Source organism: Phlebotomus argentipes, unplaced genomic scaffold (genome assembly GCF_947086385.1).
Source record: "Phlebotomus argentipes unplaced genomic scaffold, Phlebotomus argentipes genome assembly contig_32, whole genome shotgun sequence".
Lineage (NCBI taxonomy): Eukaryota > Metazoa > Arthropoda > Insecta > Diptera > Psychodidae > Phlebotomus > Phlebotomus argentipes.
Window position 1 is genome coordinate 289,495 of NW_026776187.1, and position 14,904 is coordinate 304,398.

Consider the following 14,904-nt stretch of genomic DNA (forward strand, 5'->3'; position numbering starts at 1 on the left):
GGCTCCTCCTTCTGTACCCAACGGACAATCATTTCGAATAAAATCGCAGCTCGTCTAATCCGCCCCCCACCAAGAATTCGATATGCCAATGTTGCCTGCCATGTTGTTTGACATCAATTTGACATCGCGATTGCTGAAAGTTGGGTGATTCGTGCTTTTCCATTGTCGTGATAAATCCCCAAAAATAGCAGAAAATCAAAAGTGTTGTGATTATTTTCCCACTTGGTAAGTGCATTACATTGTCCTCTGTCAATAACACATGTGAAAAGTGAAAATTTACCAGTGAAGGGATGTGAAAATGCCTTGAACTGTCCGGCTCGTCTTATCGATTTTCCCTTTCCATTGTTTGCGGGAGCATTTTAACCCATTGCGAAACTGAGCGTATTTTGCAGTATTTCGAGCATTTTTTGCATTTTCGCATATACTAGCACAAAAGTATTGCGATGTAGATGGAAATTGATGATTCTATGCGTCAGATTGCCAATAAACCGTGCTCAGTTGGAGATCTTCTGAACTTTGCCCTGCAAACGTAAAAGACTTTATCATCGTCACTTTTTTGTGAACTCTCGATTTGTTTGACGTAGAAAAAACTGTCCGCAAATTGCTGTTTACTGACTCTTTATCGTCTCACACTAAATTAATTGGCAAAATGCTGTCTGCGTCCCGGATTCTATGAAAAAAAAAAGTGGAAAGTATTGATTGTGAGGGACTTTCGAGGGGACTTTTTTTCGCCACATGCAAGGGAGAGAAAAAAAACTGAAGGTGACTCATCAAAGAGTTTTCCTCTGAGTCTTGCCATTTCCATCGATTTTCTCTTCTAATTCATTGTCTATTGCCTCTATTGCTAATAAAAAGACACTTCAGTCACTGGAACGTGCTTGAGAGGTCAGGAAAATGCATATTTCACGAGAAGAATGTATTTTTTTTATTGTCTGTCGTTTTGTCTTATTGCGAAAGTCGTTTGAAGGGCTTCCTTTTATAATTGCACTTCCCGGCAGTTTTTATGTAAAGAGCGTAAAAAGTGATTATTTGTCACTTTAAACACTTAGAATGGACAATTTATGAGACTGTGCATTAATCATCTGCCGAAATTAGCAAATGGTTATGAAATGTCCCATGAAATCCTATGACAATCATCGGATTTTCCACTTATTATTTTCAATTAATGTTTTCATCACTATATTTCCCATTTTCATGCTCGATTGTAAGCATTGTAAGAGGAATTCCTCAGTAAAACAACCCCAGAGAATTACAGTGTGGAATTTGCGTTCTGAAGATTGAACTCTCAATTAATGGAAAGTGAGAATAAATTAGTTTCGCCGCTGAAAGTAACGAGGGAAACCGACAAACGGAGCATTGACTGGTCAATATCACTTTTCCATCTGTTGCACGGTTCATTATTGCTGTTCTCCCGGCAGAGAACATCAATTGCCGCGCCAAATTGGCACAAGAAATGCTTGGTTTCTTTCGTATATCAAAGAAAAAAAGACCCACAATTCCAAGGTCGACGTATTGTCTCTATTAAAAGTTATGATTCTACGCAAATTTCGACCAATTAAATTGTTCTACTTTGTCAATTGCCACTTCTTTTCCTGGGTCTATTAAAATTCTGCTGCTTTAATTATTCTCCTCTTTCTAATTAGTAGACTAAACAAAGCGAAGAGGGGCATTTTGCTGATTCGGATTATCAATTTTCAGTGCGAAGAGTGCGAAAAGAAGGAATGCCGACAATCTCCGCAAGGCCGAAGAAAGAAGTCTCACGGCTTGTTTCCAAGGAAAAGCAACATTGATATTACCACCGAATTTTTTGGGTCAAAAATATAAATTTGACTCATTTATTCGATGCGCGGTGCAAAGTTCATGTCACTGGATTTCGCATTAAATTGAAGAAGTGTGTGCAAAAATAGATCCATTTACACATTCTTCGGCAAATCTTGAGTGGCGGCCAAGTGGGAAAATTTTCAGGAAAAGAAAACACGAGGCTCAAAAGAATGTTCTGCGAAGATGTGTGAAAATTCGCGTGTGTATTCCAACCACTGAATGGATTGTGCGGTGATTAATTGCCTGATTATTCGCTTGAGCATAATATTGTAAACACAATAGAAAACAGGGGAATAATAATAAAAAAACACTCTCTTTCAGTTGTGGAAATAGCATTTGAACCAAATTGTGCACTTTCGCTGGCGGATTTCTCTGGTCCAGCGTTCAGTGATCAGTGTGTTATGAAATCCATGTCGGCGATCACGCTGCGCGTCTGGGCGTGAGGAATGGGCCAGAGGTCACTCGTGGCGCGATAGTGAGCGTGATCGGCTTTTGTGAGCTGCAAAACAAAGGCATGCTCGCGATGTGTGGAGGGGAAAGCAACGAGACGCCAGCGGAGACGTGGCGCGATCGACGAAAACAAGTTGCAATTGGCTGAAATTGAAGGCTCGACTCTATCCGGACTCAATAAGCCAGTGACGATTAATTTATCGTGAGATCACAACAGTGCCAATCAGGCTAAATTGGCAATGCAATCGACAGATATGCTAATCAGGCTTGCGCCTACCAACCGATAGAGGGATTGTTGTTTGCAAGCACAGCCAAAAATGTGTGCGATTTTTCTTCCTGGTTTGCTGTCCTCAAGCCTGAAATTTATGTCAAGCGACCGTGATTTTCTATCTTATTTCTCAATTCCCGAAAAATTCACTTCACGATCACCTTTTTATCTCTTCACACATGACGGAATTCTGTTATTTTGATATAAGAGAGTGTAAATAATTTATTAGCATTTATCATGTGGGCTTTTTATGTGGTCGTTGTGCGATGATGACAAAAAGAGTGGCACCCAGTGTTGAGCACAGTGTGTTTTCGTGGGCCACACGCACAGAAAACAAGGTCAATGCGATGGGGAATTATTAGAAGTCGCAAATTTCACAAAATGCTTGGGTAATTATATCAAAAATTTCCGTCAAGTGAGATTTTTTCTCACTCTATTCTCTAATCTTCAGCCACTTGTTTATCAGCGTGGATGGGAAGAAATGTGAGCAAAGTGGCAAAGTGCGTAGCGAAAGATCGGAGAAATTTTGGGTGCAAATTGTGAGTTTTATTGGAAAATTGAAGATATTCTCTTCGTCAAAGCAGAGTTTTTGCAATCTAATAAAGTATTATAATAATTATGTTAGTTTAGTTTCTTTTTTCAGTGAAACTGAGATTTTTTCAGCGATATTTGTCCAAAACTGGCCGCTCTTCTCTATGCACGTATTTTGTATGATGTTGTTATGATTTCCAAAGCACGTTTTCGTCCTTCACGAGATGTCGTCCTACCCTTGGATGAGTTTCTTGGCTTCTCCATTTTACAAACAAACTTGTACATTTTTTCGCAAATAAGCCAGTGACACTGATTTTGTTAAGCAACATGAGGAAATTTGATTATGTGACATTCTTGTAAAGGTCAGTTATCGAACAAAGGAGTTGATTGAGCCTTATGCAAAGCTAGGCAATGAGTTGCTAAAGTTCATCTGCGACAATTATATGCCCAGGCAAAGGCAAGTGAAGATAAATATTGGCCTTTGTTGCATCGCCGATAAATGAGAGTTCATTTTATCACAGTGTAAATATTATTGTTGCGACATTCCAATAATTAGGTGTGTGTTTTGATCTCGAAATGCAAATATGACTGCGTGCCAGCCTCTTGGCCTATAATTGAAAATTAATCACTGGCTTATTTCGGTGCGAGACGCCGATTGCGGCTGCAAATGTGTTGAGGATGTTGATGACTTTGTTGTGCATTAGAAAATGCAGTGCAACCAGGAAATTCATATAAGTGAACGTGGGCTGTTTCGTTTGTGTGGTTGAGAGCAGAATTTTCAAGCCACTTGAATAAATAGTAAACAAGTTGTTATTGCTGCAAAGCGTTCAATTCCTCATCCATCTCAGCCAATGTGAGAGTGCGATAGAAAATTATTACGAAACGATTGCGTCGCAAATAAACAAAGCACATTGCTGGGCTCTTGTGTTCCTTTGCAAAGTGAGAAGAGAGAGAGAGAGAAAAGGTGGAAAAAAAATTAAAACCCGTGTTTATGTTTGACTTTCGGGAGACTTTGTGGGGAGATTAGCATCTTATCATGCGCGCAGAAAATGCCAGTCGAGGGCATTTGCTCGCAATGTGATGTGTATTGATTCCTGTCCGCACAAGAAAGTGATTTCTATTTTCAGGGACCGGAAATTCTCTTTTCCGGCTGAATTTATTGCCGCCGTGCGGCTGAACAAACGTGCTCAATCTCAATTCTATATTCGTCATAATCACAAATGTTCATGCAGACGCTCATCAATTCTCAAGCATAATTCTCAGTCCGTTTGTGGTCTTTAGAACCGTCTCTTTTTTTTCCACTGACTATAAATAGAATGAGTCACTTGAGGGACAGAGAGAGAGAGCGAGCGGCTTCGCTGGCTTCAGCATGAAAGTGATTAAAAAGAAAAGCGGCAAGTGAATATGAAATAGCGTGACGTCACAATCATGCGATCCATTCAGACATGAGTTAAGAGTCTTACGATGTTTCTGCTCTTTCTCCAAAGTATTACACACCGTTCCGTGTCCAGAGCCAGTTGATATCCCCACTCGTTGGAAGTCACCTCATGCCGAGAGGAAAACGTGGTGTGTTACCAACACATTGGCCGCGAGGTTGAACTGTGTTCAACCGCCTTTTCACGACCACACACCAAAGCGAGCAGTTTCATCCAATTGACATATTGGCAAAGTTACAGTCGCTGGCGGTTAGATTGCGGGCAGGTGTTCCAATAAGAAATCCTCCCATAATTTTCCGATTCAAGCTAACTGTGAGATTCCAGCTGTTTTCTTGTTTGATTCCTTTGATACTGTCTTAAGCGGATTCTTGAATGCAAACTCTTATTTAATTACTCTGTTTTGCTAACTAAAGTCGTGAAAATTGTGTGACTGTCGTATGAAGATCACAAGAAAATTGTAGGACAGTCGGGTGATCTATGCAATTCTACAAAACAAGATTTCACAGTTCGTGAAGAAGACTTCAGCTCTTTATAAGATTAGGAAAAAAAAGAAATTTTATAATCAAGTGATTTGTGTCCATCATAAGACAATTCTACCAATTAAACGTCTTGTGATTAGCTTAACACTTCCAAAAGATGCTGAAACGAAATACCTAGAAATAAACAAACGTCACAAGACTCTTTGATCGATTTTGCTTTAGCTTTTGAAGTGATGTACTGTAAAACATATGATTAAGATTGCGACATGAAACCACAGTCTGACTGTGTGTTGGGCGAGGAAATATGAACGCAATTCTCCCACAAAGTGAATGTGTGTTTGGGCCAGACTCAAAGCCAACCAGCGAAGCTTCGCGTGAAGTGATTTTGAGACATTCGTTTCAGTTCCACTTTGAAAGTCGTAACGATTGAAAGCGTTTCATCGTCAAAGTAACAATTCTGTTTTGTGAACCTTCAGAAATTGTGTATTTTCACTTTAACATTTCAACATTATTCTGTTCCTCGCTAAAGAGAGAGGGGCCAGAGTTTGAAACTCCTTTTGCCGCCTTTTGGATGGGAAAATTGTTAATGTGGAATGTGTGAAGTGACTTTGTTGGGAGTTCAGGGTGTTTTGTCTTCCTGAATGGACATTCTAGTGCGAGGCAGGAAGAAATATTTTATGAGAGTTAGCAAAGTAGTGATTAGTGCTTGAAAAGCAGTGAATCTTTGGACTTTGGAGTGACTATTATTATCGCAGAATAGGTGGTTTTACGATGGTCAGTGTGTGTTTTCTTCATTAGAAGCTTCTTATTTAGAATTTCTCGGTCACCTGCCGCCGCTTTTTTCTGCTCTGCAACATCTGCGCCTTCGCTTGGGCACTTGATTGTCTGGCGAATGCCAAAATTTCCCTCATTCTTCTGCTGTTCAAGCGATCGAGAGCCACGAGAATGAAGATCGATGCCAAAAAATGAATCATTTTTCTCTCTTGCTGAGGATTTTATTCACTTTGGGTTTCTTAAAGTGGAAAATCACTCGCCGAAAGTGTGACGCTTGAAGAAAAGAGACGGGGAAAAAAGTGGGTCTTGTGCTAAAGTCAAAGGCATTTCATCAAGTGTTTGGAATTGATGAAAATGAAGGAGTGTGAATTTTTGAGGTCACAGGAAATCACTAATTTCTCAAACTCTCTTCAACTTGATTGTGATTCTTGCTTCCTATTTAGCCTTCTCAAATTGAATCGATCATGATTATGAAAAGCTGCGAGAATTTGTGATGTGGTTTTGGGTGGTTTATCAGTGCGGGAAACAAAGAGCAAAATGTCTTTAGATTAGAAATTTTATTGGATCAAAGGTCGATGAGTAGTAAAATTGCTTCTTTCTTCTTGTCTTTTTGCAGATTTCACACCTGAGATTCTGGCATCTGTGAGGTGATATAGTTTTGTTAATTTAACTTTGTGATAAGTTAAAGAACAAAGACGGTGGCTCGAAAGTGTTAAGAAAATATTCTTTAGTTTCCTAATAGCGCGCTTTGCCCAGTTAATTATTCTTTAAGAGAGTATTAGCCAGTCAAAATGAATAGCCTTGTAAAGGTGTTTAGCAATTTCAAAGAGTTCTACAGTGAAATTAATGGTGCCACACTCACGGGGGCCATCGATGTGGTGGTGGTGGAGCAGTCCGACGGCACCTTTCTGTCATCCCCATTCCATGTGCGCTTCGGGAAGCTCGGCGTGCTGCGGAGCAGGGAGAAGATCGTGAGTATATTCCTGGCTGAAATAATATACAATTTCTGCCTCTCAGCTGCACTTTCCGGTCAAATCCAACGCGACGAATGTGTTCTGAGCGGTGGCCGAAGGAGAAAAGACACGATTTGTGTGAGGCTGATGACCTCTTCTGTGGCTTGATAGCCAGAGAAAGTTGCGTCATCGGCGCGATTAGAAAGACATTTCGAATGGAAAGCTCTCTCGCCACTGATGATGATGCTAGAGAATCATGCTGAGTATGCAATACATACTTGAGATAATGAGAGTTTCAACAAGTTTCCATGTTGAGCCATCAGTTTGAATCTCTTTAGGCGAGAGTGACATAATTTTATGTCTATAATTTCATGTATTTGTGCTTCTTATGTGATCAATTTCTGATTGAGGTGCCCCAGAGATCTCGTTGTTTCAGCATTTTCGCGTGATTTGGTGTCAAAGTGATCAACCTTGACTCAAGTGAGATTGAAAGTGTGCCTCAAGATAGATTTTCACTGGAAAATTCCTCTTAATTTTCCTTCTGCTTTCACCTTGAAAGTTGACCATTCACCGTCAAATCCAAAGCACTGGCGTCACAAGACGCTGTTTCGATTTTTTTCGTGTTAAATTGAAACTCATTAAAGTATAAATAAGCACAGAAGGAAAAGTCAATAATAATAATTTGTACAATTCTGTCCACTTTTCGGTCAATGCTACTGGAATCTGAAGTACTTTCAGTGAAAGAATAACAGTCGCGTGGCTTTGATTGCACAATATTATTTCTCTTGGTAACAGAATTGATAGTTTTATACTTGTTTTTACATTTCGGATTTCTTCTCTGGCGACATTTTTCAGGTGGACATTGAGGTGAATGGAGAGCCAATTGATATTCACATGAAATTGGGTGAATCTGGTGAGGCATTCTTCGTGGAGGAGTGTCCAGAGGATGATCTGGAGGAGCTGCCATCGAATATGGCCACATCACCAATTCCGTCCAGTGAATTTTCCAAGTTGGCACAAAATTCTGACTTTACGTGAGTGTTTTTCATCGCCTTGTGCACGTTCACAACAAACACATTAATTTCGTTGTTGTGTGTTTATCATCTTGACGACAGGTCGAGTTCCATGAAGGAAGAGGAGATGCAAATGCCTAAGCCTCGACGCAATTCCATTGACCTCCTAATCGGTGACAGTGGCGAGAAGGCGGATTGCCATCAAGGCAAGAAGTATGAGAATCAGGTGTCCGATTATGCTCATCGGCGGTACACGGACAACACGATGGAGAGGCGGGATCTGGATGTGTCGAAGAAGGAGTTCACCACACAGAAGATCCGGCAGCAGTGGGCGGAGCAGCAGCAGGACGAGGATTCTCTGCTGGCGGGAATCCAAGAGAGTGGCGACTGGCGGAACAGCACGACTGTGGAGGAGACCAAAGAGGCGGCCAAGGTGGTGGAAGTGGCGCTGGAGCCTGTGGAGGAGGGCGAGCAGGTGCCGAAGGAGGAGAGCAAGTCGAAGAAGAAGCGGCGCAAGAAGTCCATCATGAAGAAGAAGAATGCCCAGAGGAAGAACTCAAGCAGCTCTGGTGGATCCAATCCGCCAGAGGCGATCGAGGGCAGTGTCGAGGCGGAGACTCTGACCACGTCATCCACCGAAGAGAGTCCCATTGTGTCTAGTGACGTGATCAAGGCTGTTGAGAAGCCCGCGGACATTCCCATAACGTCCAGTCGAGGATTCGATCTGGACATTCACTTCTTCAGCGACACGGACGTGGCGACTGGCATGAGTCCGCGCACGTCGCGCCCCTCGACGCCCATCCAGAGTGACACGGAGTTCGAGGTGTCGCAGCGCGAGAAGGGCGAGGCCAGCAACTGCATGACCAGCTCGGCGTCTTGGAAGTGGGGCGAATTGCCGACGCAGGACGACATAGTGACGGACGAGAATACTCCCGAAGCGGCGATGCAGGCGCAGCGCAACTCAATGCTCAGCGGGATGTTTAGCTTCATGAAGCAGAACAAGAAGTTCCGCAATAGCGCCCCTGAGGGGCTCTACCTGGCCGATTTGGATGCCGAGAGCATGGATCCGGAGGTGGCGGCGCTGTACTTTCCGCAGCACAGCCGGAAGTCCTTCACGAGGGAGGCGGAAGAGGAGATGAAGAAGGAGGATGAGGAGGACAGAGAGAGTGGGAATGGAACGTCTCTGCCGCAGAGTCCCAGCTCAATTGACGGTGCCAAGAGTCTGGATTCGGACTACGAAGACGGAAAGGCGTCTGACAAGTGAGTATATGAAAGGGCGCGGGACAGAGAATGAATGGCAAGAGAGCTGAGAAACCTCGTTTTCCCTCTCCAGATACCTCGACTTGGTCGCAATGTCACTCTGTGGCGGCCTGGAGAATGCCAATGGGCCCAATGATGAGGACTTCGATAGGCATCTTATCAGCTACACAGAGGTGAGGAGTTGGCAATGGCATGAAGTCACTTTCATCCCGCATGCGGTGTCTTATGATTTTGTTTTCTCTCTCTCTCTTTAGGTGTGTCGCAATCCGTCACTTTTCTCATCACCTAATTTAGTTGTTCGCCTCAACGGCAAATATTACAGTTGGACAGCCGCTTGTCCCATTGTCATGACATTGATTGCATTCCAGAAACCACTACCAAATGTGAGTTTTTGCCTTTTATTATTTGTGTAAATATTTTCAGTTGTTGGACAAATTTGGCTTTATCATCTAAATTTAGAGAGACTTGTAGTTTACGAATGGATTTAACCCTCATTCGGTCTTCAGATGAAATCACAAGGAAGTCAAATATATATTTACATAAGATGATCTCGCAGTCTCAATGCTTTGTTGTTTATTAAAGTGTGTGATGCCTCGGGAAATGGAGACAAGAAAACCGATTTAGGGTTGAATTACATTTACATTGGCTTCCTTTTTGGTAGGCAATTAATCATGGAATCATTGTTTGTTTTGATTTACATATAATTCTCATTGAGGAAGCTCGATGTGAATCGATTTGGGCAAATACTCTTGGCTTCATTGTCTGTCTATTCTTCTCTTTGAAGACCACAATTGACAAATTGATTGCTAGTCAGAAGGAGGAGCCGTTGGCGGACGCCCACGATAGCAGTGTGGCGCAGAACGAGCCCAAGAGGTACTCGTGGTGGTACTGGAGGCGACCAGGAAACGGAACGGGAAGTGATAAGGGCCAAGGGAAGAAGAGTGGAGAGGAGAAAAGTGAGTTATTAGCTTCTTTGTGGCTTCCTGATGATTGAGACGATGATTTTTCCGCCTTTCAGTTGGTCAGGAGCTGCAGCAGAAGGATGTTGTCGACAAGGATGATCGCAAGGATGACTCTCTATCGTTCGCCTCGTCGACAGCCATTGATATTCAGCAGTTGGACCAGAGTCTGGACAGCGGCAAGATGTCGGAGAAGTTCAGGAAGACACTGAGGCTGAGCTCTGACCAGATCAGGAGTCTGAATCTGAAGAGTGGCATGAATGAGATTGAGTTCAGCGTGACGACGGCGTATCAGGGCACGTCCAGGTGCAAGTGCTACGTGTTCCGCTGGAAGTACAATGACAAGGTGGTGATTTCGGACATTGACGGCACCATCACGCGATCCGACGTGCTGGGCCAGATCCTGCCGATGGTGGGCAAGGATTGGGCGCAGATCGGTGTGGCGGATCTCTTCTCGAAGATCGAGGAGAATGGCTACAAGCTGCTGTATCTGTCGGCGCGTGCCATCGGCCAGAGTCGTGTCACGCGCGACTACTTGCGCTCAATTCGTCAGGGCGATGTTCAGCTGCCGGACGGACCGCTCCTGCTCAATCCCACGTCACTGATCTCTGCGCTGCACCGCGAGGTGATCGAGAAGAAGCCGGAACAGTTCAAGATCGCCTGTCTGAGTGACATTCAGGCGCTTTTCCCGCAAAATCCCTTCTATGCTGGCTATGGAAACAAGATCAATGTGAGTTTGAGTGTGTGTGTGTGATTTGACAAGTGGAGAGAAAAACTCTTGAATTCCTTCCTTTGCAGGATGTCTGGGCTTACAGAGCCGTTGGTATTCCGATAATGAGGATTTTCACGATCAACACCAAAGGGGAATTGCGTCATGAGCTAACGCAAACATTCCAATCCACGTGAGTATTGAATATGCTTATCTCTTCCTGTCTTTCCTATACATTTTCCGCCTTGCGATACTTTTCTGTGTGTAAAGAAAGAAAAGTGTTGAATTGCAATTGATGAGAAGGCATTGTAGATTATCGCCAGAGATAGTTCAAAAAGTCACTCAATAGCAATTCAATTCTTGCACACTCAATTCGCTTCTCTTTGTGCAATCTAATAACACAATGAACAATTTCTCGCACAGCAAATTTAATATTCTCCTTCTTATATTCTGTTAACACTCTTGTACAGTTTCTCTCAATTCGATAAAATGTGTGGGAATGTGACAAAATTCTTCAAACATATTTCCAAAGGAAGAAATCTCCAATGAAAAAAAAAGCATGCATTTCCTCTGCTTTGATCTGCTCTTCGTCTTCTTTTTCTTACACTTCTGTTGCATAGTGTTGATTCTTTTTTTAAAAAGGTTTATTTTCTTTCTTTTCTTTTCTCGTTGTGCCATCATTTTCCTCTCCTTTGCGCGGGCTTTCGCCACGATTGCGCGGTTTTTTTCTCTTTGCAAAGCAGTTATTCGGGTCAGAGTCTGGTTGTGAATGAAATCTTTCCGCCGCTGATGCGAGACTCGGACGACACAGACGAAGGCTGTGAGAGTAGTGCGAGTAGTGGGCGATTGAGTCCTTTTGCATCCGAGTACACGGACGAGGATGATGATGAAAATGAGGAGTTGCAATTTAAGAATGACAATGATGTCATTTGAGCGGCGAAAGAGTCGCAAAATTGTGCCACACTGATTGGAAACGAAAGTACAGGAAATTATAGATAAATTGTGATATGATGATGATGATGAGAGGAATTTGAAGTCGCAGCGTACCTTTTCTAGATGAAAGCCAAATGAACAAAGTATATCAACAAAAAGCCACGACAAGTTAAACCTTAGATGTATAGAGAATTTGCGATAAAAGATAGAAAAAAAGCGTCCATCAAATTTGTCCGGTAAGGAATAAATTGACGAATTAGTGTTGCTAGAAAATAACAGAAATAAAAAGCGCTTCCTCATGTGACTCTCATTACAATCTTGTTAAGCAACATGCGCTCATTTGCATCGTCATTTAAGATCTAAGGAACGAGACACCGAGATCTCTTCACTGTTTTGAACGTTGTTGGATAAATTTATGGTTGTTGTTGTTGGTTTTCTGTGAGATATTTTGGAAATATGTATGAAAGATGGATTTTTATCACTTCACTAACACACAATTTCACACAGACACATGCTTTTGGTGCGGCTTTTTATTGATTTTAGCAAATATTTTTAGAATAGATGCATTCTAATCATAGATAGAGCTTGCTTGATTGCTTTTTTATTCCATTGATTCACAATACTGTGCTGAAAGAGGGTTTTAATTCTGGATTAACACTGTTCTTGTTTAATGATAACAGATGAGGTGAAAATGATTTCAAATTCATCAATCTGTGACTAAAGCTGAAATTGGCATATTTTAATAGAAAATCACTTTTATCAGAAGAAATCTAATGCTATTCTTAATGCATATTCATGTGAGATCGACAGTTAGCTGAAGAAATTGGCAAGTTCTTTCAAGACCGCGTGAGAAATTTATTTACATTCACTCGAAAATCTCACGTCTTTCGTTTGAAATTCATGAGCACATCAAGAAAACAGATCGTTTGTTTGTCTCTTTTATGATGTGAAGAAGAAGACATTCTGGAATAATCACACAACAATGCAGTAAATCACAATTTTCTCTGTACTAAAACTATTTTTCTAACGAATGCTTGAAAACCCAAGAAGTAACTGTTATTCGTAGTCTTGATTTCCTGACTTTTTTTCCTTATATGTTATCATGAAAACTCTCCAAAACATGTTAACCAGAATATCACACATTTCATTGTTCGAGTCGAAAGAGAGTCGAATTCCGGTGTTCTGATCAGAATCTCTCCTCTCAATCGCAGGTACTGCAGATTGGCTGACATTGTGGACCAATTGTTCCCGCCAATCAAGGAGAATGACTTCCAATCTGACGAATATTCGAGTTTCCGCTACTGGCGCGAGCCTCTGCCGGACATCAACTTCCTGGACATCATGGACGGCATGAGTTTAGCCGTCGGGGCGCCCGTGAGCGCTGCAGCGACTCCCAGTGGCGCCCCAGAAGCCGTCGTCGCGACGACAGGCGAATAGTTTTATCTCTCTAGCGCGCTGCATCCTCCAATGGACGTTGAATTTTTCGTTTTTTACATTGTGAATTGCCTAGTTTTAACAGAATAGTCTCATTTGTGATACTTTATTGAAGTTTGAGTAGTTATCCTTGGAGGATTGACACATCCCAGCAAATCCAGATGCTTCAGACTCGCATAATCCATATTTATAGTTAATATTGTATGATCTCTGTGAGGAATTGTTTTTAAGCACAGCGTGCGCTGATAAGTATCTGGGAGGGTTTGAATGTTTTGCGGTGGGTTTTTGAGCTGAAAGATGACTACATTCCGAAGTGGCGGGAAAATGGTGAGATTTGTGGTCCCTTTCAGGTACATATGGCGCATCCTGGGCACGCTGAGGGGCTTTTGCAAGAATAAACTGCTGATGTTTCTCAAGCGAAATTGTAGTAATTCAATAGGATTTATTGAATAAAATATTTAGTAGGGTAAAATAGGGACATGCAATGTGGCATGTCGTATTTATGTGCTGCAGCAGGAAAGTGTCAGGAAGTTGAGCAATTTGCTTTTAGAGAGGGTGAAATAAAGCAGAACAACCCACTTAATCCTCCTCATCTTCTTCCATGGCCGCTTCTGCGTTTCGCTCCATTTCGTCGTCGGCTCCGTTTCCGCTGTCGCTGGTGTCTGTGTCGTCCAGGAGGTTCTCAAAGCCGCCCGTCTTCAGCCACAGACACTTGATGAGCAGCTTGAAGGTGGCGATGGGCATGTTGCACAGCTTCAGGATCTTCGCCTGCTCGGGCGTCAGGATGCTGCCCGCCTCGCAGACGCGGTACTCCTGATACAGCGACACCACGCCCTTGTCCAGCTTCGTGGGCAGGCCGAGCTTTCGCAGGTGCGGCTCGATGGCGTGGGAGAACTCCTCGCACGGTCCGGCGGGCAGGACGATGGCCTCGTGGCACTTGTGGCCGCTGCGCGCGTACTCCAGCGCCGAGTAGTCTTTGAACCAGTCCAGCACCACGTCCTTGCCGTGATTCGTGAACAGCAAGCCGCACTGGCCATGCAGGCGGTGCGACAACTTCAGCAGGTTGTCCCTGACGTCCTCCGTCAGCTCCTTGGCCGCCTCGCCGAGCCCCATCTGCATGATCCGGTTCTTGCCGAAGAAGAAGCGCGAGTCCTTCCACTGCGTCCGCAGCTCCTTCAGCAGCGTGTTCCTCATGTTGTGCACGGAGAAGACATAGATATGAGAGTACTTGGACACGCAGTGCCTGATGTCCTCAACTATGTGCTGCTTCCACGCCAATCCTTTCCGGTCAGTCTTGGTCAGGGAGACTGCAGAGAAATGCGAAAACATTGACGTTCTGCATAGCAGAGAAGCGGATTCTACTCACTTTTCTGATCCCTCTTGGACTTGGGCATCGTCTGTGCGTGTCTTCCTTATGAGATGCAGGAAAATAAGTTGAGAATCTTGAAGAGTTTCCTTCACCACGTGCTGCTGGCGATTGTTTTGACAGCTCTGGCTTCGCTTTGAGTGCAGCTGAGCTCACTCAATCACAGCTATTGTAACTGATGTCTGAATACCAACTCCAGAAATTCAGTGATTTAACTTTATTGTGCTCCTAATGACTTTATTTTAGAGAATTATTAACGAAATTATCTCATCTTTAAGAGAGTTATTGAATAGTTATAAAAATAATTAAAAAGAATGACGAAAATTGAGATAAATGGCGTCTAATGAAAGCAAAACCAAGATCTTATAATTGCCTTTTATTTCGCGCTTCAATTCTACTCAAACATTTCTGTGGTTATCTTGAGTAATATTCGTGGTGCACGGAAGAAGCACACTTTTCTCTAACTCAATAGGCACTGACCATTCTCCTTCCCAAATCGTCGCTCAGCGAAGACACAC

The 14,904-nt window shown here is 42.9% G+C and overlaps 2 protein-coding genes across 2 annotated transcripts; one reads left to right on the forward strand and one right to left on the reverse strand.

Annotated features, from left to right (window-relative positions):
- Positions 1-91: 91 nt before the first annotated feature.
- On the forward strand, positions 92-13,442 carry LOC132264094 (phosphatidate phosphatase LPIN3). The gene is made up of 10 exons (XM_059764163.1): positions 92-225; positions 6,376-6,730; positions 7,568-7,746; positions 7,828-8,985; positions 9,059-9,158; positions 9,240-9,368; positions 9,770-9,941; positions 10,004-10,674; positions 10,743-10,846; positions 12,798-13,442. Exons 2-10 carry the CDS (start codon positions 6,551-6,553, stop codon positions 13,021-13,023), a joined length of 2,919 nt encoding a protein of 972 aa, XP_059620146.1. The 5' UTR covers positions 92-225; positions 6,376-6,550; the 3' UTR covers positions 13,024-13,442.
- LOC132264096 (mRNA turnover protein 4 homolog) lies at positions 13,443-14,738 on the reverse strand. Its single transcript, XM_059764165.1, has 2 exons — positions 14,387-14,738; positions 13,443-14,327 (listed from the first exon to the last, which is right to left on the reverse strand). The coding sequence occupies exons 1-2, from the start codon at positions 14,412-14,414 to the stop codon at positions 13,600-13,602; spliced, it is 756 nt and encodes a 251-aa protein (XP_059620148.1). The 5' UTR covers positions 14,415-14,738; the 3' UTR covers positions 13,443-13,599.
- Positions 14,739-14,904: the final 166 nt, after the last annotated feature.

What these genes read in the sequence shown, in the direction of transcription:
- LOC132264094 (XM_059764163.1), top strand. Translation starts at nt 6,551, where the DNA reads ATGAATAGCCTTGTAAAGGTGTTTAGCAATTTCAAAGAGTTCTACAGT. An exon ending in TCCAGAAACCACTACCAAAT is followed by an intron (nt 9,369 to 9,769) that starts GTGAGTTTTTGC and finishes TTCTCTTTGAAG; the next exon opens with ACCACAATTGACAAATTGAT. An exon ending in GCTATGGAAACAAGATCAAT is followed by an intron (nt 10,675 to 10,742) that starts GTGAGTTTGAGT and finishes CTTCCTTTGCAG; the next exon opens with GATGTCTGGGCTTACAGAGC.
- LOC132264096 (XM_059764165.1), bottom strand. Translation starts at nt 14,414, where the DNA reads ATGCCCAAGTCCAAGAGGGATCAGAAAA. An exon ending in GTCCAAGAGGGATCAGAAAA is followed by an intron (nt 14,328 to 14,386) that starts GTGAGTAGAATC and finishes ATTTCTCTGCAG; the next exon opens with TCTCCCTGACCAAGACTGAC.